Raw genomic sequence first — 25,110 nt, 5'->3', positions numbered from 1 at the left:
CTTGAATAAAGAAAGGAGCACTTTAGTGGCACTTTGTAGTTTCTTGAAGAAATTGTAGATTCTTGATTCTTGTTAGTCTGAGTTTGTACTCTTTGGTATTTTTGCTTGAGAAATTAAATTTCTCGCTAATTCGAGTAGTCATTAATTAATTAATGAATCATTGCAGCTCCACCTTTGTTCATCATAGCATGCAGCATCTGTCCATAGTGAGCAAATATTTTGAGTGGTTTGCGAAACATCTCACCCGACAGGGAATAGTCTGTGTTGGTGATGTGCATCGCCTGTGTGTAGGACACACTGGGCTGGATCTCATGGCCTTTGTCCCTTTGCCTCTGTCTGTACCACACAAACAGGCTGAGCATGGCCATGATGATGAGGAGTAGAAAGATGATGCCCATGACGGCGCCTGCAGACTGGCGCTCCGAGCCTCGTGCTGGGCTAATCTTGGTGTACGGGTTCAGCTCCTCCATCATCAGAGCTGCTACAGAGAAAACATAGAACGCGGGTTGAAACACTGTGTGCATCTCGATCATCTCGATCATCTCGATCACCTCTCACCTTGATCACAACGGATGCCTTTATATCCGGGGCTGCAGTAGCACGTTCCAGTCACATAGTCACAGGTAGCATTGTTCAGGCACTCACACAGCTGCTGGCAACCATATCCAAAAGTACCAGCAGGACACTCTGCATGGGAGAGAGGTGCATTACGACATCCATCAAAATTAAAGCACTTAGAGTGGGTGCCAAAGTGTTTATAGAACACACACACACAAAACCACAGGGTAATTTTGCTCAGTGCTAAAATGCGTCGGGCCCACTCAACTCTGCTCACAGCTCGTCCCAATGAAGCCTGTTCGGCAAGCACACTGGCCAGTGATGTGGTCACAGTCTGCGCCATTTTGGCAGCGACAGACTTCCGAGCAGTCCCTGCCGTAGAACCCTGAAGGACAGCCTGGGACAGAGATGTATAAAATGTTGGCGTGGAAGGGGGGGGGGGGAGAAAACAAAGGGATGGAAAGACCATGTAAAGAGTCAAGGTCATATAGCACGGAGACACAGAAATCAATACTATTCAATGTGTCTCCAGCATACTCAATAAAGGACAATGTGAATGAAATGAAACATGTCCTGCTTCAGCAGAAAATCTGGTTAACGTGTCAATGTAACATAGTTGCAAAAAAAGAAGGCAACTGGAAATAGTACAAATCTATGTGAGAGGAAAAAGAAAACAGGGGAAACAAAAGGCATTTCCATGCATAAGAGCAGGAGCTTGACATCACAATAAAAAGACCCTGAGGGTGATAGATAATGTATTTCAAATTAGTTGACTGATGTAGATGACATGCACTAGCTGTTGGTGAATGACTGAAATATATAATTAGCAAATGAATGATGTGACCATTAGTGTTGTTTTGATGCACCCCACCCCCCACCTCCCGTCCCCACACACCCGCTGCCACCCTCCTTAAAAAAATATCAACTATAAATCCCCAAGTTGACCAGTTGTCTCTAAAGAAATGATTCCCACTTGTCATTTACTGCAATTCTGTTTGATTGCCTGTAGATGCCACTGTTTGTCTATTATCTGGATGGGGAGACTCACTCTGTGTGCAGTAGAGTCCGGTCCAGCCGGGGCTGCACCTGCACTCTCCATCATAGGCGCTGCACTGGGCTCCGTTGTGACAGTTACACGAGTTGAGACAATCAGGGCCCCAGTGCCCAGAGGGACAGGCTGCAGACGCCAGAGAGACAGTAATGCGCATGGTCACACACCCTAACCACACAAACCCAATGCCCTATGCATACATGAAGCACACAACACTGAATTTTGAGGAAATGCCGACACCAACAATATTGTCACGAGCCCATTTACTTAAAATTAGGTCCAAGACTACTTAAAATGTGTCTTTGAAGTTGGGAAATTGCTAAATCAAGACGAGTATAGCAGATATGCCAGGATAAATAACTGAAAGTAAAGCCCTGACAATGTAACATCCATCTGATAATAAGTAGTTTATTTTTTTGCTTGATATAGTCATTGCAAAAAAAAAATAAAAAATACATTTTCCATGACATGCCAACTCAAAGTTGTGCTAATGATATTTGGCCTGCAGCGCTGCAAATCAAAGAGTACAAAGTATTGTAACAATCACTTAAGCAAGTTATCAGTTTCAAATTAACTGGGGATGAGGGTTGTTCTTGAAATATGTAGATTTATGAAAATGATTGATGTGTGAAAAAGGTAAATGTGAGGGAGAAATTAGGAGTGGAGACAGACAATGATTGGGCGGAATCTATGAGAACAATGCAATGAAACTGAATGGAGAGAAGTCATACCATGAGAGCAATCTTCTCCTATCCATCCAGGAAAGCATTGGCAGGAGCCATCGATGGGGTTGCAGGTGCCGTTGTTGGTACAGAGGCAGATCTCAGCGCAGACCCTCCCATATCTGCCGTTTGGGCAGACTGCAAAACACACAAACACAAAAAAAATGTTCTTCACAAAACACCCTTCATCTGCATATTGTCACTTACATGCAAAGACTAGTCAAATTGATTAATAGTATGACATCAAACTCATTCTGTGAAAGGTTGTGTAAACATATTCCTCTAATGGATAATACTGTTGTGTTTGAGTGGACATGAAGTGAAGTGATCCGTTTAAACAAAAGGAGGAGTCAATCACTGCCTCCAGTGGCACAACTGCCCCATTTCCACTCACTAGAGTGAGATGAGTGATGTGCCACAGAATTAAAATAGACCATGTACACAGACCACTGTATACATTTTTCATGAAATTAATATTTCAATGCTCTCTGGCACTATTTAATAAATTATCTCATTTCCAATGAAGCCTTCATTGTGTTTTCTTGTTGGCCCATGAGACAAATTGTACCAAGGTGTTTCTAACCATCAGAATCAGGCAGCTGCAGCAGCAGCAGATACATCAAAGGTCTCACATAAAGAGAATAGCCCAGCATTAGAAATATCAGATAAGGTGGCTGGCTGTGAAAGAAATGGGTCTGACTCATTTTAATGTGGGGTGATTTTAATGATTAGATTTCAACTGGCTTTTCCCTCTTCTTGAGAGCTCTTTCAAGCTCCTTCAAGCAGGTTGTCATTAGGCCATGAGGTTGGCTCCCCCATACTGCTGCTTCTGGGATTCAAGCCCTAACACACTAGGAGAACATCATTAGGCTGGGACTTTGTGTGCTGGACAGAGGATGAGTGAGGATGGAAACGGCATGTGCATGTCGTTGGCCACCTTCGTCCCTCGTGGCTTCACGCCTTCTCACCAGTAATTACAGTCCAGACAAATTAGTGCTCTTTTTCATACTTTTTCTCTGACTTCAGTGAACCTATTAAACTTTTATTTGTAAGACATTGCTCAAAGCCATGACAGAGAATTTAGAAGTTTCCCATTGCCTTTCTGTAATTTTTAAAAAGTGAAGTGAATCATTCAAATAAAATCGACTACATTCATATGTAGGTGTCATTTCTCAACCTGTGATGGAGAGCAGATTTCCTTTACACTTCAAGGATACATCCACATGATGCCTTTGGTCACATAGAGCGTCACACAAGTCAATGTGAGACAACCGATATTTCCTTTTGAATAGATGATACTTTGAATTCTATTAAAAAAAGGTAATATGTCAACCCAAATATTGAACATAATAACACATGTCTCAATCTCTTCATAAGTTTCCATTAAACTGTCTGTGGCTTCAATATATACAAGACTCATGGCTACATCCTCACAAAAAAATACTTTTTTTTACAAGTAATACTTTTATGATATTGCCATGATTTAAAAAAAAAATCTTAATCAAACACATCTGAGGCTACAATAATGAACTGTAAGAATGTTTTCTGTCAACAAGATTTTCCTCTGTGATTCAAACCACATTGCCGAGGCAATACTCAAGGAAAAGGTTTGTTTGGTTGCTCTGCAATTAACCCTAACAAGAAGACGCCTCTTCTGCACATGTCATTTCTTTGGCTCTGTGCAGGCTTGAAAAGCAATTTACATGGAGCTCTCTATGCAGAATTAGGCAGATGAATAGCAGCATTTATGTGACATGTTCTTTGTCTAAAAAAAAGTTGGTCTCAGCAATATGCAGGATTCTGTTGAAGGTTGTTCTCTTTTTTGGTCTGTAGTGCACTGATAAAAACATTATTCAAAGTTTAAAAGCTAAGATGCCAGTGGGAGAGACAACAGGTCTTTCATTTGATTTTTAACAAAATGCTCTGCTGTTTTGTACATACAAATGATCCTTATCTATTATTAGCTATTGTAGGCATACCTGTGCACATACCTTCTATGTACCACTTATACAATGATACATTATTGTCTTATCTTTGGCTATAATCCATGTTATTCCCTAATATTTTGTTTGATTTCCCATCTTGACCAAATACTAAACATTTTCAGGTATACAACTAACTTACCAGGAACAACGACAAAAAGCTTAACCGTGAATGAATTTGACAGTAAGGGAAACAGCAGGAAAAGGTCAAAGGGACAGAGAAGGCTACTTGCCTTGGTTGCACAGTGAACCGGAGAAGCCAGACAGGCACTCACAGTGGCCCGTGACATGATGGCACGGCCCGGTGCTGTGCACACACTGCGGACACGACTGGCTGCAGCGATGCCCGTAGAATCCCGGAGAGCAGACTGCAGTCGGCACAGCGTGGCAGGAGAGCAGAGGGAATCAGTCAACAACGTTGGATGGAACAAGGGGTATATAATAATGAAACAGGTCAGGCCAAGAGTGATCAAGGGAGTACAGAAAAATCAAGGCCGGACGAATTAAAGCAGAAAAGACGAGAAGAGATGTGGTGGGAGAGAGGTTGGATCGAAAGCGGAAAAGTCTGTCTTTATTGTATACGCTCCCATTTCATCAGCTTCCAGAGATGGAGTAGTTAAGTAGTTAGGAGAATGGAGAGTCTGTTTCATGTTTAGTTTTGATCATCTATAAACACACTCCTGTGCATTAAGGCAGAGTTTATTTAAAAATAATTTGGACCATTAAGATATTAGAAATGTTTATGCAAATTGCATTAACTGAGCAGCTATGATAAGAGACTACAATTTATATTAAAAAAAAACATTTTCATTTCAGTTCATTAAAAAAAAAAACAACATATTTTTTATTTTATTTTCAAAGCCGGTGATTTGCTTAGATTACTACTCCAATAACTAACATTCTCAGGAGACAGTCAGGTCTTTCTACAACAATAAACCTTTTAGGAATTCACAAACACAGCCTTGGTTTGCTGTTTTACAACCATGCAATGTTAACTTTATGTTTACTTTTTGATTTGATGTAATGCACCAGGTGTGATATGCCTTTATAATCTGGAGAAGCAGGTAATCCTCCAATTAAAGTTTCAACAGGAAAAACAGCAAAACTGCAGATATGAGGTTTTCACCTGATGAGGACATTATCTGTGTAAACATTGAATGTGGAGGAGTAATAACTTCCTCTCTCTCACACACACAGAGGGCAAGAAAGAGAGAGAGAGAGAGAGAGAGAGAGAGAGAGAGAGAGAGAGAGAGGGAGAGAGAGAGAGAGAGAGAGAGAGAGAGAGAGAGAGAGAGAGAGAGAGAGAGAGTGAGAGAGAGAGTGAGAGAGAGAGACACACAGACAGACAGAAAGAGAGAGAGAGAAATTGTTTTACATTCCACTCAAATTGATGTTTACAGGTTTGTGACTGTGAATATCATTCCTAATCAGTGAGTTCATCACTTGAGAGCGGCTCCAGACAGACCCCATTCAGAAACCAGAGCTAGCACTCCCAGTGAGCACGCCCTCTGATGAGCATTGGACGAGGACTGCGAGTCTCCCACTGTGCGTTGGATGTTGAGGACAGGGCAGAGGGGTGAGGAGTGTGTGTATGTGCTGCTGACGGGGTAAAGACACTGTGATTAAGTGATAGCAGTGATGAAGGGTTCACACTCAAGCAGTTATGACCGACAACTAAGTGCTCCTCCTCAGCAGGCTCACCCTTCAACAATTCTGCAATGATCAAAGCAAGGTCAAGACTAGTATGCTGTTTGTTATGGCGGCATCCTAAAGCTTGTGCCAGTATTACTTAAAAGTTTTGGATGAAGAAAGATTGCATGGAAAAAAAAATGAAAAGAAAGAAGCTCACTTCTTTTGCAGGACGTCCCTCTGTAGCCAGGTGCACACACACATGTACCGTCCTCTGGAGAGCAGGATCCTCCGTTCTGACAGGAACAGCTGACTGAACAGTTGGGTCCCCAGAAGCCTTGTGGGCACACATTATCACAGTGGATTCCTGCGGGAACATTAGACGAATATTCAGCGAATGCACACTAAGAAGGCTAAGTGTGGTAGGCTGAAATATTCTAAAGAGCCTGCCATCTGCAAAAACACATCATCAAAGAACAGCATTCACAATGTCTGATCACAGTGGATCTGTGGAGGGCTATTCACCCGGCATGGATCCTTGCTTGATTTCAGTCCTGAATGAAGAGGCTGCTGTTTGGTGTGTGTCTGTGTTTTCTTTTAGTTCAGCTCATTCTATTCTAAATGTATTTTATTTTTGATCTGACTGGGGCTCCCTGCCAGTGCACTGTGTTGATTAACAGGGTTGGGTCTCCAGAGAAGCCTAGTCTGTCTCCCATTCTCTTTCAGCAGAGCCGAGGTAGTGTACAGAGCCGAAGGGAAGTATACTCGGGCTACAAGAGCACAGTCTGAAAGTGTCACTGTGTGTTTGGCGCAGCTCCAACCAACAAACGCAAAACACTGCATCCATACAGTGCTCTCCCTGTGCACATGAATGCATTAGCACATCCGTCGAAGCAGCCTGTTTTCTCCAGTCCTAACCATGTCTTCAAAAAAGGGTAAATCACATGTACTGTACATACACGCAGGCTCATAAAATAAAATATATCGTTGCGAACACTGAGGCACATATGCACACTTCGAGTCAGATATTCACAAACTCTGCAACCTTTCAAGCACCAGCCCTTAGTTCGAAGCCTCATTTCAAATTTTCTTTGAGTGAGAATATCTGAGAATGGTGTGGCCATTAAAGCAGCATTAGTGCAGCACCTTTGAATTAAACCTGGGCTAAACTCTGGGGACTGATGTTATACAGTAACCAGGGCACCTCAGGGCTGGAACGGAGGAGTAAAGGAGAGGAAATGTTAGTGCTGATGAGGAGGGGGCATGGTAGCGGTGATTTAGTCTGAGGCCCGGCCATGCACATCAAAAGGAGGGCAAGACTTGTGCAAGTGGGTCTGAGGTTCTGCTAGGCCAGGCAGAAAAAAACTGACTGCCTTTACTGTCAGAAAATGAATGCGGACAGAGCATCACACTTTTCAGTCTAATGGTGACAAACAGAGGGGCTTTGGAAGCCTAGCGAGGGAGAAGAAGAAAGAGTGAGAGAAGCCAGAACTGAAGCGTCTTCAAAGGAGGCTTTTCACTGAGAAGTGCCAGAGGTCCCACCATCCAATTTGTAGAGAGTGAGCAGAGAAAAGCAAACCTCTCTCTCCCTCTTTAAGTCTCTCTCTCAGTGCATGTAAACACACACTCACATTGCCTGCTCTATGACATGGACTCTCTTCGCAAATAAAAGGTGAAGTCCTCTTTAACATGAACTAGCTGCATGAAGCCTGTGCATCAAGTGTCCAGTCACAGCGCTCTCTTACATCTTTGTATCGGCTGATGTCAGGCTTACGACAGTTCAGCAACAACTATGTGGGTCAGAGACGACTTACTGGACACACTTCTAGAGTCAAGTTTCTTGACAGTTTATAAAAAAACCCACAATAAAACAAACAACAAGTTGACAGCAAAGTAGGATGCCATAACAACTCTGAAGCAAGCATGCTCAGTGATATGTCAGTGTTTACAGAAAAAAGATAGATGCAGTCTTTTCGTAAATAGCCATTTTATTCCATTCCGGACTCAGTTCTGTGACGAAACCGACATCTTCCTCTCTCTAGGTGCTCGTTCCTTCAGAGAGCCCATTTTCAAGCCTCTGTGATTCAAGTGTGTACGTACTGCATGTGTGTTTGTCCGACCCAATGGGCTGCACGCTGCCCCCAGCCCTGCACCCCGGTGACTCAATTAAGGCTGACAGATGGTCCCAACTTGTGCAGGATTCAGAGCATGAGAGGCCTGTTTTGCCAGCTCCGTTCTTGCAGATAATAAAACCCACATTGTTTCCCAGAATAAATGCCCTAAGCTCAGGAGGCTGAATGGAGTGGGCTGCTGAGAGCTCACAGGCTTGACCTTTCCTGCTGAATCTATTCCCTCCCTGACTGCACCTCTCCACCCAGGCTCATAGACCAGGTCCTCAGCTAGCCCCCTGTATTTGACATTCAGATGCAAGGCTTCATTTTTAAGCATAATGATCCTCACCCTTGCTGTGACATTCATACTTCTACCTTTTTTCCCCCTTGTAAACAAATGTTTGAAACGCCATCTAAATGTACAACCACGACATCCTCCATGTAAATGTACAACTACAACATCCACCATGTGGCAGTTTGTTCAGTCAAATTTCACAACAACCTGAAACTGTAAATAATTAACACAGCCAAAACTAAAAATATCAGAGGCCATGTTTAAAACTCAAGAGAGCATTCTGGGCCAATGATTTGGTTTGCTCTACAAATATTTACCCGGTGAGTCACTTCAGACGTTGTGTATAACCAATAAAGACTGCAATATGAGCATGATTGCATACCAGCATCCAGTGTGTTCGCGAAAAGAATTCATTTAGAGCTCAATTCTCAAAATGTTTGATTCTCGTATCCCGCCGGCTCAGTGGCAAAACAAATTGAACATTTAATTAACAAACACTGCTGAGACATTCTGTAAACATACTGTAAAATACAAATTACGATTGCCCCTGCATATTTTCTGTTTTGGTTGATAAGTATGTCTGACTAGCATCTTATGTCTTAAATTTGAGGAGGAAGATGTATAATTATAGTTTGGATCCCAGTGGTTATGTCTGTCCCAACTCTGATTACTGATAGTTGTTTTCTAACAGCAATACTGACCTGTCCAGCCGGGGTAGCAGCGGCAATAGCCACTCACTGGATCACAACCATCAGCATGGCTACAGTCACAGCGCTCACGACACTCCAACCCATAGGTGCCGTCCTGACAACGATAAACACTCACCGTTATGTCTTTAAAAAGGGCCAAAATGAAACAGTTCAAGTTCAAGAACCACAGGATTCTTTGCCACTCAGTTAAAAGACAGACTTACAGGACAGGACTCGTCACAGCGTGCTGCCCTCCACCCAGATGAACATGTACAGGTGCCGTCCATAGGGTCACATGCAGCTCCATTGCCACATAAGCATGTCTGATTACAGCCCAGACCCCACGTGCCGCTGGAACAGAGGATGGAGCAGTCCATACCCTGCCAGCCTGGCGTTAGAGAGAACAGAGATGTATGTAAAACAAGTATTATATTTCAGTTACAATTTTAAACTAACTAAACAACTAAAATCACAGTAAAATACAGTGCCTCCCAACCAAGGGTTCAAACCTTCAGGGTAAATTGGAAGGATTGATTTAAGAATATCAATTAAGGGATATGAAGGAGAAAAAAAATATCATGTTATGTAAATATGTATTTGTTGCCATGCATGGCTCTAGGGATAGCAATGTCTCTTGGTCAGTCTTACACTTTGGGTAACACTGAAATATCTCACCTACATGAAGGACTATAATTACATTTTTCGTAGATAAAGACAGACAGAGGATGATCCCATGATTTTTCCTGTAGCCCTCGAGCAGGTCAACGTTTTCACTTATCCAATGAAATAGCCCTACATGATGGATTGACACCAACTGCTTCCAAAACAATACATTTTTTAAGAATTGCTTTTATGATGTTTTATTCAATAAAAAAGAAAACTGAACATTGCAAGCAGAGAATACATGAAAGGCAGTCGTCATCTGGCAGTTGAGTGAATGACTGTATGTCTAGAAAACCAACCTACGTAGTAAAGTAAAGTCTGCATTTGTGCATCCTTGTATACAGTGCTGTCAGTGTAGCATATCCTATAAAGCTCACGGGTTGCTTTGAACCTTTAAACATGAGTCAACTGTATTGTACCTTCCCTGCAGATGCAGGAGCCGTCGACCCGAGAGCAGGATGCGTGATTATGGCAGGAGCAGGTGGACATGCAGCTTGGTCCGTAGAGACCAGCAGGACACACTGTAGCACAGTCTTCGCCCTGATGTAGAAATAATGCAAAGTCATGAGACAAAAAATCAGTATGGCAATAAGTGCTGACTCTGGCAGACCAAAAATAGGAATGCTAAAGTCGGAATAGATGCAGACAGAAAGGCAAGGAAGGTTCACTGCACTTCTCCAATGCTGACTGAATAGCATATTTATAGTTACACTGGGTCTGTGGACAGTATGAGGAGCAGGGTAACTGTAAAACTGAATGGATTTATGATCGTAACTGAAGCTCAAGAGGAAGGACCCCCCAGAGCTATCGCCACCCAGCTTCCAATTATACAGTCTATATATTCTGACAGCACCTTCTCTCAGCCACACTTCGCTTTTCTTCCACCACACTCTTTTCTCTCTCTCCCTTTAGGTTGGTCTCATGGGGGTGGAGGTGGTCTCCACTTCCAATAGAGAAGAGACTAGCAGGACTCCAATGCCAGAGAATCAAGACTCTTCCCGTCTCCAACCAAGCTACTACCAAATCTACAACTCTGTCCAACGAGCTTTAATTTATTAATACAATCATTACTGTTCTAATCAGGCATGTCTTGGTGAAATGCCTGATGGAGGATTAATCAATAAAACTGTACACTAAAAGAAAGGATTTTGGAGACACAAGTGAGAGGAACAATCCAGAGGGATTGAATTTCAGTTGTGAAGTGATGCAGGGCTCAAGACCAGACTTAAATTCTCCATTTTGTCCCTACATCCACTCATCTTACTAAAAAACAACTGACTGACTGAAGATCTCGTCCTTATCCCCTAAAGAGTGACTCATACTGGTTAGTGGGGTGCCTGCACAAAAAGGGTTAGGATTAGAGAATAATATTGTAAAGCGCCCTGTGCTGAAGCAGCTGGCGACACCATGAGTATTGGAGGAAGCACACCTGCCTCAGGGTAACAGTGGGAGTTAGCAGTACTAAGAATGACAATATGATTAAACCAAACTGGGGAGAGACAAAAACAAAACAAATAACTTTGATGCCGAACTGGGTGGAAAGAGTTACGGTAAAATCCGAGTGACAGCAGCCGACTTTGAATCTATTATTATTAAGCGCACCAATGGGAGATCAGCAGCAATGCTGGCGCAGCCTTTAGGTCCCTTACCATTGCATTAGACTGAACTATCTGGCAAAGGACATGGTGTACTCCTTTCTGTGTCCTCTGCAGTCTGCTGTCATTAGAATTTCTCTACTTTGAAGGCTGAGCACAGCCCACCTCCACTAGTCTTGTCCCTCCCTAAGCTGGAGATCACAGCCAGTCTATGGATTCCCACACCCTTCTCTGCACACGCTGTCTTGAGTGACAGGTGACACAATGATTTAGAGATCCAATTAGTGGCCCAGAGGAGTCCTGAGTGGCTTTTGCTTCGCACACCAGAGCACTGGGGGACTGCTGGCTGCTCACCGCTCTCATTATCATTTTGAACTCAGTTTAAACAGGAGGCATGAGGAGATGTGCCAGTGGACGCCAGGGGCAGAACACACATCTTAAAACATCTCTCCTCCCCGTACACCACATAAAAGCGTCTGTCTGTGAATGAAATTTTTATCAATCGTTTGCAATAACCTTTGTTCTGCTGAAAATGACAGCTTCAAGACTGCTAACAATAGCAGTTCAGTAACAGTTGTTAAGTGTGGAGAGAAGTTCGACCAGCCAGTGGGGGCTGGAGTAGTTGGGGGTTTCAGCCTGTCTTCAGAGCACAGGCAATTTACTGGTGGCTGGACTCATGGATAAAACGTCATGCAGCCACAAATGACCACATGGATTTTGCTGCATCCTTGGCTGCGTCCGATTCCACTTGGTTTCACCCTTGTGGCACAGAGACCAGTGGTTGGTCTGCTCTCAAGAGGGAAAGGCAGCTCTCTCATTAGTCGACTGATTCATATTCCTTCTGAGCCGCGAAGGATAGAAGTCTGTATGTGGAGAATCATTATTAATACACGGGCTGTCAGTCCATCGCACGAGAGCAGCAGGACCTTACATAACTACAGCCAATGAAGGCTGCAACCAGACCTGAGCTGCTGTTAAGCAGCCAGGTTGTCCTTGGCCAAGACACTAAATTCATACCTATTAGTATCTTAATGTAATTGGAGAGCACTTTTTTTTCCAGAAAGCCTCTCGCTGACACAACATTGATCAGCCTGGTACCCATTGAGACTAGATGCAAATGGCACCACTAATTACCAATCAGTCTCACTCCTTAACCGTCCATCTAACTGCTGGGTGAGTGACTGCAGTTTAAAATTCATGCAGCATTACAGAAAATGAACCTCTGAACCTTTTGATGAGGTGGAAAAGCCCTGAGAGATAGAAAAATGATTTGTTTTCACCACCTACAAAGGCAGACTGGAATCCATTTCCAATGCATTAAAATTCCAGATTCAATAGTGTCTGTAGAAACTGTACATAGGGAAGAAATGTTACTGTGAGTACATGCTGCAGATTGCAAGGGACAATGCCTGAATAGGTAACATGTAATCACTTTGTCCCAGTCAAAAAGAGCATGTCCAATTACTAGAGCTAAATCAAGCGTGCAGAAGCTCAGTCTGCTCCAATACTTTGCTTGGTTTGCCCCCTGATGGGACTCCAGAACAAAGATGCAGCAGGGAGGCTTAGTCCTATCAGCTGTCCCCTGAGGAAGCGACTTTACCAGCAATCACAGCTCAACACCATCATCAACCACATCTTAAAAGCTCCACGATGTGAGTATGATCAAGTGCTGTGCATGTGACAACAAGCTTCATACAATAAAATAGGAGTAGAATGGACCGAGGCTGCTCCTACCTAGTCATTTACACCAGTGGTTCTCAACCATTTTTCAGTTCAGCCAAGTACCACGTGGAGTACAAGATATAAATTGGAGATTTTAAGTGATTCTTTGTAAAGAAACTCAGTTTTAGATATCAGATTTTTTAGTTGTACTCATCTACTTGATTAGTTGAGGACAGCCCTAGAATGGACATTCTCATTCAAATCGATGGAGCTGAATATTCTGAGCGTGTGTCATCTTATATGTATTGTTGCTATTGCGACTATTGTAGTGGGATAACTTTGATATAAAATAAACCAACTTATGGCAAGACAAGAGGTTTTGCACTAAGGATTAAAACGAGTAGTGGAGTGGTAATGTTACAAAGCGAAGAGAGCCAGTGAATTAGTCAAACGTTACAACTTTATGCTTCACCAACACACTCTTGTAACTGTTTAGGACCGTATATTGCTTTCTCCAGATGCTTTATTCAGTTCATTTTCTGTAGCCAGTGGAGCATTAAAGCATGGTGGAATGAGCAAGCTAACTGTTGGACAGTTGGCTAGTTAGCTAGCTTGCTAATTTGGCTGTGCTAAACACTGGTTCCAGAAAATGAGCTGAACAGCAGGCTGGTGGCCAGCACATCTTTCGCCTCACACCCTGCCTCTCAGCTATCAGTCTCTCTCGAGCTGAGACAAAACTAACAAAAATTGCCACTTTCCTTTGTACTCCAAATGGTTCAATGTCCATTCAATTTATATTAAAGCCAAAATCAAAACTCTTATTTTCCAACAAAGCAGCTGCAGCAGTAGCTTCTGAATAAAAAAAACTAACACGTGTATGTACCAATTCTTTTCCTCCCTCCACAATACACACAGCGCGCGCGTACACACACGCAACAATCCTCCATACGAGGTGTGACTGTTCCCATCTGACTGCCTCCTTTTCTATCCAGCTCCTACCCTCTAGGTCTGTTTAATGGATCTGGCAGCCCTTCCCAGCAGCCGCCAAAGAGAACAGGTGGAGCAAATTAAGACACAGTCTGCGGCCCCGCTCGGTCGCTCAATTCACCACAGTGGCCCGCTGTAAGACACAGGCAATTTCCACTGAAATGTAATGTTGGCAGAAATGTACACTCTCGGTTTCTGTTGCTCTGTAACTTCAGATTACAAGACAAGAAATACAATGGGGAAACTGATTGAAGTTACCCAACTAATTTGACAGTTGTAAAACGGGACAATATGGCTGCACAAAAACTGCTAAAATGGAAACCTATGTAGGTCATGGATCCAATTTTCTCCAAATAGGGAATAGGAATAATGATCTTAGTTTGCTCTTTACTTGTCCCTCTGCCTCCACAAGTTAAGGCGTAGCAACCGTATTTGTAAAATACACACGACTCATTATTAATGTCTGCAAAGGGCGGACCAGAAAATTAATCATTTAGCAAGGAATTTATTGTGGACATCCATGCTCTGGGAATAATAAACTGTCTCACCTTGCTTCTGCATGCCTGTGTACAAAAAGCCTCTAAAGTAATACCGGGACCACTTCCAGAACATTACGACCACATGATGCAAACATTTTACGGTCACAAATAACATGAAATATAAATCAAAGCAATAACCTTCACTAATAAAGAGCTATAGTCACAATACTGATATCCTTACACGGAATTTCTTTTATCATTATTATTTAATGAAACTACAGATTTTCCGAGTATGACAAAGACTATAAGGAGCAAGGTTACAATGACAATTAACCTATGGCAGTTTTAGAAAAACATAAATGTAACAACACAATTACAAATTGTTACTCTGTAATTACAGCAGTGAATAAATGATAACAGAGAGCAAAGTGGCAACATGTTAAATCACTTTCAACAGAAAGTCATCTTAACATGTCATATTGAGGTTCATATTAGCGACCTCGTGTTGATTGCTCCTATTATTATTTCCAATGTGTTTAAATACATTTTATGTTTTTTTTTTTCTGATTTCTTAGCATTTTTCTTCCTTCAGTTAATATTGGATATGTGTTAGTTTGTGAAACATTATGGTTCTTAGAAGGAGATTTAGAGATCATGAGACCACGGGCCAAGTAAAGGTCAAATTAACATAAAGTAAATAACAATAAAACATTTAACCTCTAAATTACCAATACAAGATTACCATGGTAATGGCCACTTGCCAAAGTATAATTAAACAGCAGTGAGGATATAGGATACTCACCATGTACCCAGGGGCACATATACAAGTGCCTGTGACAGGATGGCAGTCAGCTCCGTTGGTGCAGCTACAGGGCAGCATGCATCCCTCTCCGTAGTATCCAGGAGGGCAGGTCTCATTACAGTAAAGCCCTGTCCATCCTACAGAGCAGGTGCATTCACCAGAAAGCGGGTGGCAGCTACAACATAATGAGAAAGAAAGATGGGAAAACAACAGGAAGAATGAGGAAAAGTTTCAGCTCAGAGAGTATCAACACTCCCATCATGAGCAGGGTTAAAGTGTAAAGTCTGCACCAACTGCAATTTATCCATCTATGAGTCTACGTGCTTTTTTTCCGATAGATGAGGCGTCCCTTTTCTCCTTTCTCCTGTAATGACTTTTACGGTCGGTGCCCAAATCCAGCCGGAATCAGAGCATTAACATTGCATTAACTATGAATGCTGCTGAGAAATTATGAATGAAGCAAAGGTTGCGATTAAAAGCTAACTGGATGACATGGCTAAGAGGTGTCCAGACTTCAGAATGAGTCCCGGCTTAAAGCTAAGATGGAGCGAAATTGAGTTGAAGAAGTCTTTATTCATAAGGAGCTACAGGGGCCTTCGCTTCAGAGTGAAGATGTGTGCGGCCTTGCACGGATGTCTCACTTACCTCACTGTGTTGGTGGTATTACAGGGGCAGTACTTGTCACAGATGAGGCCGTAGAGGCCTGGAGGACAAAATCTCTCTTGGCAATTAGGGCCTTTAAATCCTGTTTCACACAGACAGGCTCCATTGATATGGTGACACTTGGCTCCATTCTGACACTCGCACCTCTGGTTACACTGCAGACCAAAGGTACCAACAGGACAGTCATCCTGGCACCTGTAGGAGAAAAATAGTCTTCTAAATTGGTGCTCTAAAAAGTACATATCATTTTTCTTTCATTACAGAGTTGTAACACGAAATCCAAATGTTAAAAAAGTTGAAGCCCCTTTGTACACATGGCACATTGAAAACATTAGAGATGAAAAAAAGTAGTCAAACAATTAGTGGTTTGACAGAATATTAATCAATACAAATCTTGATTATACATTCATGTTCATGTGAAGTTTTGTCATTTTCTCTGTTTAACATCCTGCTCTGAAGATCTTTAGACTTTAAACTGTTGGTAAAACAACTGATTTGTTTAGTCTGATGTCTTGGTCTATGTGAAACTGTGACGGGCATGTTTTTACTATTTCTGGACATTCTTTACACTTAATCACTAAAATAACTGACAAATTATTAATCAGTGAGAATAGCAATAATTGTAACTGTGAGCACTTTCATGGTTCAGTTCTTTGTTTGTGTGAGTATTTTTTTAAAAGTGGATATTTTATTTAGGAATAAAACATTTTATCTACGGCTGTAATATAATAAATATATATTATTAATAGTCTCTTATATTTCATGATCTAAATCATGAATATTTAATTTGAAAACATTATGAACCTAAGACTGACATCAAGTTCAAGGAGAAGCCTTAAAAGCAGCCTCCTGGGGTCAGCAGCAGCCAGGACTGTTCTGCAGGAGCGAGACAAGATTTACTAATCGCCTAAACCAGAGTTTATGAGATTCTACACGTGAATAACTGAAGGAGATCAGGAAATGGATTTTATCTTCACTTAAATATACTGATTTAACTATACAATTTTGGTTGAGTATCAATCTCAAGAGTCTAACAAAGATATTACAAATAGCTCAATTACATTACAAAATGGGCAAGTTATGTTTCATGTTTAAACTTCTCCGGCTTTAGATTTATCAGGGGACAAAGGTATTATTAAACTAGACAGGAGAAGGTAGGGCTAACGCAATCTGAGATTATTCCTGGCAGGTTAATTCACCTGCCACTGACAAAATGAATGAGGGCAATTTTGCAAAATAATAAAAGAATGAAAAGGTCTTGTCGAGGAAGTGTTTCCATCTAACAGACAATTGCTTTAGCTGAACTAATAAACCCAGGCTGCTCTGGGCTGCTCTGGCAGGCATGGGGAACAAAAAAGATCTGTGGATTTCAATGAGACCTTAATATAAGCCCATTACTTATAATTAATGAGCAGAATCCAAACAGCATGTAGCCCATGGTGAGATCAATGGGCAGGCTGGGAGTGGAAGGGGGATGAAGGCTGAAGACATGAAACCTTGCTGGCCAGCATGAAGTATAAGATTAATTAAACATAAACACCCATATTAAAAGCTTCCAATCCACCTTCAAATGGACTAATAGGCATTTATAAATGCTTATTTCTCTTGAATTTGAGAATACTCTAGCATTTCTATTCTCTTTTTAAAGAAAAGGCAGGTTTGTGCCTCATCTGGACGTCAACAAAGAGAATAGGTCAATTAGTTACTATTTAATGTGTAAAACTGTCATCATGAAACCATTCTTTGTATTAAATACTTATATCAATAAATCATGCCATTGTCTGACCTATTTTCAAAGTAAGAGGACAAAAGTTTTCAGAGAGTACTTCACAAAAAGCTTTCATGCATAATACTTCAGCAGTCTGCTTGCCAGAGGTGTCAGCTGTGTACCTGCGTCCACTGAAGCCAGCTGCGCACTGGCACTGCCCCGTGACGTGGTCACACAGTCCACCATTACGACAGGAGCAATCCTTGCTGCAGTTGATGCCGTACTTTCCAAGAGGGCACGGCTGGCCACAAACTGAACCCTTTGAAAAACAGCCAGCAAAGAACCATATGAGATATTGCTCACTACTTACACAGGACAGAAATATCTATTGTAGGACAGAAAACGCTTACACTTTTGTTTGACTGATGTTTGGAAATGAAGGCATATTGTTTATGTTTCCATCTCTATTTAATTTTCAACAATAATGGAAAACATGCATGCTTCTGTGAGTGAGTGAGTGAGTGAGTGAGTGAGTAAACTTCTGCAAACTGCATAATATGTTGGTTGCCCAGTTATGGCTGCATGTTCCAGGACCTCTCATGGTTGCAGTGACTGATACTTCCTCAAAACATCTTTAATTGCCTGTTTTATACTCCCTACTGACTCCTCACGCGCTCCTGATAGGGGCCACTACTTTGCGGCTGCAATATCACACTAATATATATATATATATATATATATATATATATACATATATATATATATATATATATATATATATATATATATATACATATATATATATATATATATATATATATATATATATATATATATATATACATATATATATATATATATATATATATATATATATATATATATATATATATATATATATATATATATATATATATATATATATATATATACATACATACATACATACATACATACATACATACATACATACATACATACATACATACATACATACATACATACATACAGAGAGAGAGAGAGAGAGAGAGAGAGAGAGAGAGAGAGAGAGAGAGAGAGAGAGAGAGAGAGAGAGAGAGAGAGAGAAATAAATCAGATTTATTGCTTTATGTGTGTGTATGTGTTTCTGTGTATATGTGTGTGTGTGTGTGTTTTATGCACCAAAAATCGTGAGCTGAAATCCATCCTGGAACTTTGCTTTAAACCATTAGGGTGGCCATGTTCACTTGACATTGCTTTGTAAACCAACTGATGTTTGAGAAAGTGTGCTCAACCTCCCCACCAGGCACTCCACTTCTTTGTCTCTTGCAGGGAGTAGAGAATCCCGTGTTCTCATTTATAATTGAACACAGCATATTGATCCTAAGGTCCATGTTCTCAGTATGTTAGTCTCTGGTGTAAAAACTACATTAGATATATAAACGTTTTTTTAAACACAAACGATATCCAATCCTTCTATTCTCTCAGGCCTTTCTTCCTAATTGCCTTTGCACCTCTGCTTGTCTGACCTACCGTCCACCCGACGGGGCAGGAACAATCTCCAGTGATGTGGTGACACGTTCCTCCATTCTGACAGGGGCAGCGCTGCTCACATTGAGGCCCATGACTACCGGAGGGGCAGCGGTCTCCACAGCTGTTACCACACAATTCAAGAGCCTCAGACACATTTCTTGTGTTTGCTTGCAGTTCTTTTTTATCAACAAAGAACACTCAAACAAACAACAAATGGCACATACACATATTTTAATGAACACAAAAGATAAAGTTACAAAGGAATAAATATGTTGCTGGTACTCACAAAGCCCCTGAGTATCCCGGCGCACAGATGCACTCTCCTGTCTCCTGGTTGCAGGTGGCACCATTGAGACACTGGCAGGGTAGTTGGCATGCCTTGCCATAGTAGCCGTGCTCACAGGGCTCCTCACATCGCCATCCCTGGTACCCATCAGTGCAGACACAGGCACCTGTGATGGGGTTACACTTTGCCCCATTTTGGCACTGGCACCGATTACTGCAATGAGGTCCCCAATAGTCACTCTCACAGCCTGCAGGCACAGAGAGAAGTGGCATCAGGCAGAGCAGAGTAACAAAGCAAAAGACGAATATGCACCAGCATTTACTTTTGAGAACATCTGACATCATACAGTACCAAATAAATTCAAAGAAAATCATGAAGATTACTCATAAATTACATGTAATAGTCCCTCATGGATGTCTCTCAGCCCTCAAAGAACAGTGTAAAAAACTTGTTCTGCTTTATAGCTTGATATTCTTGCCATCCATATTTAGCTTATATTATCAATTTTTAAGATTTTTATGTAAATGTTTTGTGTTTTTGTTTTTCTTAGCTTGAGGGACCACTTCACACAATTCAAATTCTTCTTACCAGCAACAAATCCTACAAGAAGATCAAAACCAACAATGACTATCCTATTAATATTGTCTGTGCAGCCAAAGCTTGATAGCTTATTCCTCTGTTCCATAGAGCTCAATTGTCATCAAAAAAACATTAAAAACACATCAATGAGCCCCACCATTTCACAGGGTAACATGTTTATTCATTACCACAACATGGCACTGCACTGTAGTTTTATTGTGAGTCAATTCCACATCCATCATGCTGCTGTAGCTTATTACTCACAAGCAGACCAACAAACACACTCCATTCTCCTGTTTGAGGAATTCCAAAAAGCTACAGAGATACCAGTGACCAGCTGATTAAGCCGTGTGAAATCATTTCGAACTCGGAAAAAAAAGACAGCATATATTCATGACTCCATTTACGTACATCCTCAGTCATGATAGATGGACTTGGGGTTGAGAGACACAGACAAGGTACATAATTCAATTGAGAGATGGGAATTTTCAAAGCATTTTCATGGTAATAAAAAAGATACAATATCTACAGCCATATCTTTAAAATGTATTCACTGTCTTCCTTCCTGCTCAGGGTCATAGGCTGCAGGAGTGTATCCTATCCAGGAACGCCCCGAGCAGAAAGCAGAGGAACAGGTTTCTATCCATCACAAGGTCACTCACACACACATTCAGAGAAAAGGGCACACAAACACACAAAGAACATGTGAACTCCAGAGAGAAAATTCTTGAGGCACAAATCAAAATGAGACCGTGTGTGTGACAATCCTTTTGTATGTGAAGCTTCTATAAAAAAAAAATTAAAATAAAACGACAGCAGAACAAAATTCTGTCCAAAGCCAAAGAATCAAACTATAACCAAATGTGTTGAAGTGATTCAATAAAGCTTCTGACTGAAAAATACACTGGCTGCAGGAGAAATATTACATCTGCTTTACAGACAGCTTGCTCCATAAAGTTGATCCCCTGTCAGTCACCAAGCATGTTGATGTATTGGACATCATAAACAATAACACTAGTAAGGATTATTCCATAGCAGCTCATTAACATGCTCTCAGGTATTAACCAGCAAACTTTCATAATGAGCATATTACAGCTTGAGCTACGGTTGTTCGCTTTAAAAAGCTGTCAAGTTATTGACGAGTTGGACTACAACTTGTGTTTTCATTGTCACTTATGTTGCAGATTATTTCATCTCATTAATTTATTCATAATTATGTCAATAAAATGTCTTTAAATAGTAAAAATCAAACCCACAAAAATTTAGTTTACTGTTAAATGGGGCTCAGGAACACAGCATGTTTTCAAAGGCTGGAAGCATGGTCATTTTTGTCATCACTACTTGAAAATGTATTTCAACAATTTACGACGAGAAGTATTTAATTAATAAATGCATCAAATAATTTGGACTCAATCATATGATACAATCCAGGCATAACAATATGTTAAACGTGCACCAAAAGCTTTGAGTTAAGTTAACTTTGATTGATTTTAAGCAGAACAAGAAGCCTTATTTACATTATACATTGAGGCATTAGGCTAAATGTATTTACCTTAAATGGTACTTCCCTTAAAACTCTGCAATACCAACAAGTAAAGTGAAATGATCGAACAGAAACTAAATATAGTTATGTCACTCAGAAATTGGTGAAGGGATATACTGTGACACTGATATAGAGACTATGTGACGTTGACGTGCCACAAGTATAGTGAAAGGCAATACCAACAGCCTGCAATTAATCTGTAAAAAGGGAAGTAAATGTGCAAGCTGTTCACACCTCTCAGTCTGAGAGGGAAGAGCAAAAGAGGATGCAAAAGATTAGGAACGAGGGCGTCTTAAATGGAACAGTTTGTTAACTGTGTGTCTTTTAACACCTTTTTCAGGTGCAACTTCAGCAATCAGCTGTCAAAATTGGCTGTGGTTAAAAAAACGTAACGTTCCAGAGGCTGCTGCTCGGGTGCCGAATGCCCACTTTTCAAACTTTGTTGAATATACTTCAACACTACTGTAATAACTGTAATATTACTGCCGAAAACCTTCAAGTTCATGGGAAAACACGTGAGACAATGTTCGTACTCTATGTCAACTGCAAATACAAAGTCCCACGAGCTGTCGTCCCTCAGTAACAATGAAGAGTAAAATTTGTCTTCCCAGCTTTAATGCAATACTGCCACTCAAGAAAATTGGTTAAATTATATAGCTGCTTTACATGGGCTGATGTAAATAGCTCAGTGGCATTACTAAGTGGTACCTGAGGGAACAGTGTAAGACAAGCAATTCCCACATTCATCAAGGAATGTCTCCGTTCAGAAAAAACTCAATAAGCCCCATAAACTGCAAACAAATAGCTAATCTTCAAGGGTTAAATGAACGAGTGGCTTTTATGTGAAGACCAATCTGCACGGAGCTGAGGTAGTAGGTAGTCTTCACTCTCACCAGGGTAATTGTTCTTTCAAGGATCTTGTGGTGATTCAAGTGATTGGTATGGTCGTATGCCTCTCCAGCAGCAGCAGTAGTAGCAGAAGCAGCAGCTATATGGCCTCACATAAAAGCCCAGCTTGAGATCCAGTCCAGCGCAGCAGCCAGGACGGCGAATATTCCACTATTGATTCTCACATCATCGCTGAATGTAAAGACACTACTCCCGCTCCTTGGATGCTCGCGTCGCCAGAGCTGTGATCAGCCAGGGTGAGAGCTTAATGAACCCTGTTTCATGGTCGGCACTGAAGGTTGTTTTTCCAGGTACACAGCAGGAAGATGATCAGCTTTTCCCTGATACAGACAGGTCTGCCCTGAAGGGGGTCCTGAAACTCGGGGCTTGTGCAGTATTACTTCTGCGGTCAGACAGACTGGGGGCCACATTACAGGGCTCACATTGATTTGATCTAATCTGTTCCTGGCCTCCAGTCTGGCATGAATGAGCTCCCTGAAGGTTTAGCTGCTGCCACGCAAACGACCCTGGCACATTAAATCTGAGGTGTATGCGGGCGGCCGGGTAATGGATGAGCAGTTTAGCTGCAACTTGGTTTAGCAATCTATAAGCACTCATCAGAGCTTCCTCAACTCAACAGTGCTCCCTCAGCTCAGTACAAAAACAGGCAGTGCCTAAACTACTCCGGGCATCATCACATCTGGTTTCAGCTCCAAATCTTGACCACATTAATAAAGAGTGAATTTTATACTCCTACATGTACAACTCAAAATATCATGTCAGTAAAAAATACCCAGAGCGGTAGAGAGAAAATGAAATAAACCTAAATCTACCCAGCGCTTAATTTGCAGACTTTTCTGGCGCTTAGAAGCTCAACAAATGTTACCATTTGAAGTTTTAAACCTTCTTTAGCTTGCAGTTAGAGGCCTCAGCACATTGAGAGCAAAGCCCATTATCTCGCTGTCTTTCTCTATACACAGAGGTTCTCAAACTGTATCCAGTAGTCTCTCACTTCCCAGCTCTGACAGCATTTAACTGTGATTAAGGAGTCAGAGTTCATGATGAGCTGCGGGCGAAAACAGAGAAAAACATCAGAAAAAAGTAGCATGTAGCATGAAGGCTTCAGCTTCCAGACTACGGCTACATTGTGTGAGGTGATGAGGAACCCCATGTGGGTTCTGGTGTGTAGGCGTGAAGCCCACACAAGTCTGAAAGAAGAGAGGCTGCCCATTAACTGGCCTAGCCTGGGTCAGTGAACCTAACTAGAGGACACATACACTAGCCAGCTCCGACTCTCAGAGCTCATAATGCATAACAGTTGGAATGTGGATAACCTCACGCACAGGGAAAGGTCCAATCCCAAGGTGCTGGGTATAATCCCCTTGGCTGGAACAAAACAGATCACGTTGAAGGGTACCGGCAGATAGTAAACTTCTGAAGGTGATGTCCAAAGAATGAGCTGAGAGAGCCATCGTGGTGGTGCTGCGCTTTGAAGTGTGCTCTGAGTCTGCATGATCACTAGCTGGCTGCAACAGGATTAAAACCAAACAGCTTTCTGCAGCTGACTGCATCCAGAAGTTCTCATGAACTTGGCCTCTTCAGCAAAATGTTTGTCCCGGTTCTCTACAAGAAGGAGTTTGAGCCACAGAAAGCCTCTCAAAGCTAAGTTCAAAATGAGGGCCTGATTCAAGCTCTTTAAATACAGAATATCTGTCCCCATTCAAAAGGCACCAGAGTGTTAGACTTCATTTATTCAGCTGGACGCAAGTCAAAAGCAAACTTCAGTGTGAATAAAAAGTGGACGTGTGTAAACGCTGCCCACTAAATGTGGTGGGTGCAGACAGTCGCTTGCTGCTTTGCCAACTTTAACAAGGAAAACTACATTATTGCGATTGGAATATTTGGCAGACAGCCCGACTTCACTCCTCACTGCCTGAGTCACTCACTGTCACATAACTATTATTAACACACACTGTTGACACTTGGGGAATAATTCAACTCATATAAGACATTAGGAGGCAAAATGCTCTCTCTCCTGAGAGCAGTGTTGCTCCTCGCTTACTCAATTGCAGAGCTTGTGGCGAAGCAAAGCGGTGTGACTCATTGTCTTAACGAATTTCCTGCATCCTGCCTCATGAGAAGCGGGCACCTCTGGGTTTCATATTGTCTGATTCACGCTTCATACCAGCAAGCTTTGTTCCTTTACTTTTTTTTTCCTCGACAGATCTGAATTTTCAAATCACACTTCATGACCATGGGCAAGTCACGATTTCAAAATGTTTAAGGAAGAATAAAACAATTCTGCTTATAATTCAGCTGACACAAGAATGTGTAATATTCTGTTTTTCCGTCAATATGAGCCATTTGTAATAGGAGGTATTCAATAAAAGCCAGACTCAACAGTCAGCTATTCATCACAGCTCCGCGACTCAATGACGAAGACTAATAGAGTGAAAAGGCGAGAGGAATGGTACCAAGGTCTTGAGGGAAAGTGATGATTGTTGTGTAAAGTGGTAGATTTGTGAGTGATAAATGTCTCTCAGCTTTCTGGAACTTAACCGTAAAATCTGCCAATATGCTCCAAGACAGGCCCCACTGTCCCCTCCATGTTCTGCTGACACCCATTACGCAGTTATTTATTAGTCCTCAGAAAACCCAGACACGACAAATAAACAGTTTAGATACATCCCTGGGAGCTTGACAAAT

The 25,110-nt window shown here is 41.6% G+C and overlaps 1 protein-coding gene across 1 annotated transcript in view; it reads right to left on the bottom strand.

Moving 5' to 3' along the window:
• megf11 (multiple EGF-like-domains 11) overlaps positions 1–25,110 on the bottom strand; it is a 71,850-nt gene that overhangs the window by 5,459 nt on the left and 41,281 nt on the right. The window contains exons 7-21 of the mRNA XM_068603421.1: positions 19,395–19,641; positions 19,109–19,229; positions 17,779–17,915; positions 15,871–16,083; positions 15,226–15,400; positions 10,120–10,240; positions 9,262–9,425; positions 9,050–9,152; positions 6,163–6,309; positions 4,547–4,681; positions 2,341–2,469; positions 1,607–1,735; positions 827–955; positions 559–687; positions 245–481 (exon numbers count right to left, since the gene is read on the bottom strand). Coding sequence (XP_068459522.1) covers positions 245–481; positions 559–687; positions 827–955; positions 1,607–1,735; positions 2,341–2,469; positions 4,547–4,681; positions 6,163–6,309; positions 9,050–9,152; positions 9,262–9,425; positions 10,120–10,240; positions 15,226–15,400; positions 15,871–16,083; positions 17,779–17,915; positions 19,109–19,229; positions 19,395–19,641 — 2,316 coding nt within the window. The remainder of the gene's footprint in view (positions 1–244; positions 482–558; positions 688–826; positions 956–1,606; positions 1,736–2,340; positions 2,470–4,546; positions 4,682–6,162; positions 6,310–9,049; positions 9,153–9,261; positions 9,426–10,119; positions 10,241–15,225; positions 15,401–15,870; positions 16,084–17,778; positions 17,916–19,108; positions 19,230–19,394; positions 19,642–25,110) is intronic.

Source organism: Clinocottus analis, unplaced genomic scaffold (genome assembly GCF_023055335.1).
Source record: "Clinocottus analis isolate CAN_PGR_092001 unplaced genomic scaffold, fCliAna1.0.p SCAF_6, whole genome shotgun sequence".
Taxonomy (NCBI): Eukaryota; Metazoa; Chordata; class Actinopteri; order Perciformes; family Cottidae; genus Clinocottus; species Clinocottus analis.
This window is presented reverse-complemented; position numbering and strand designations above follow the sequence as displayed.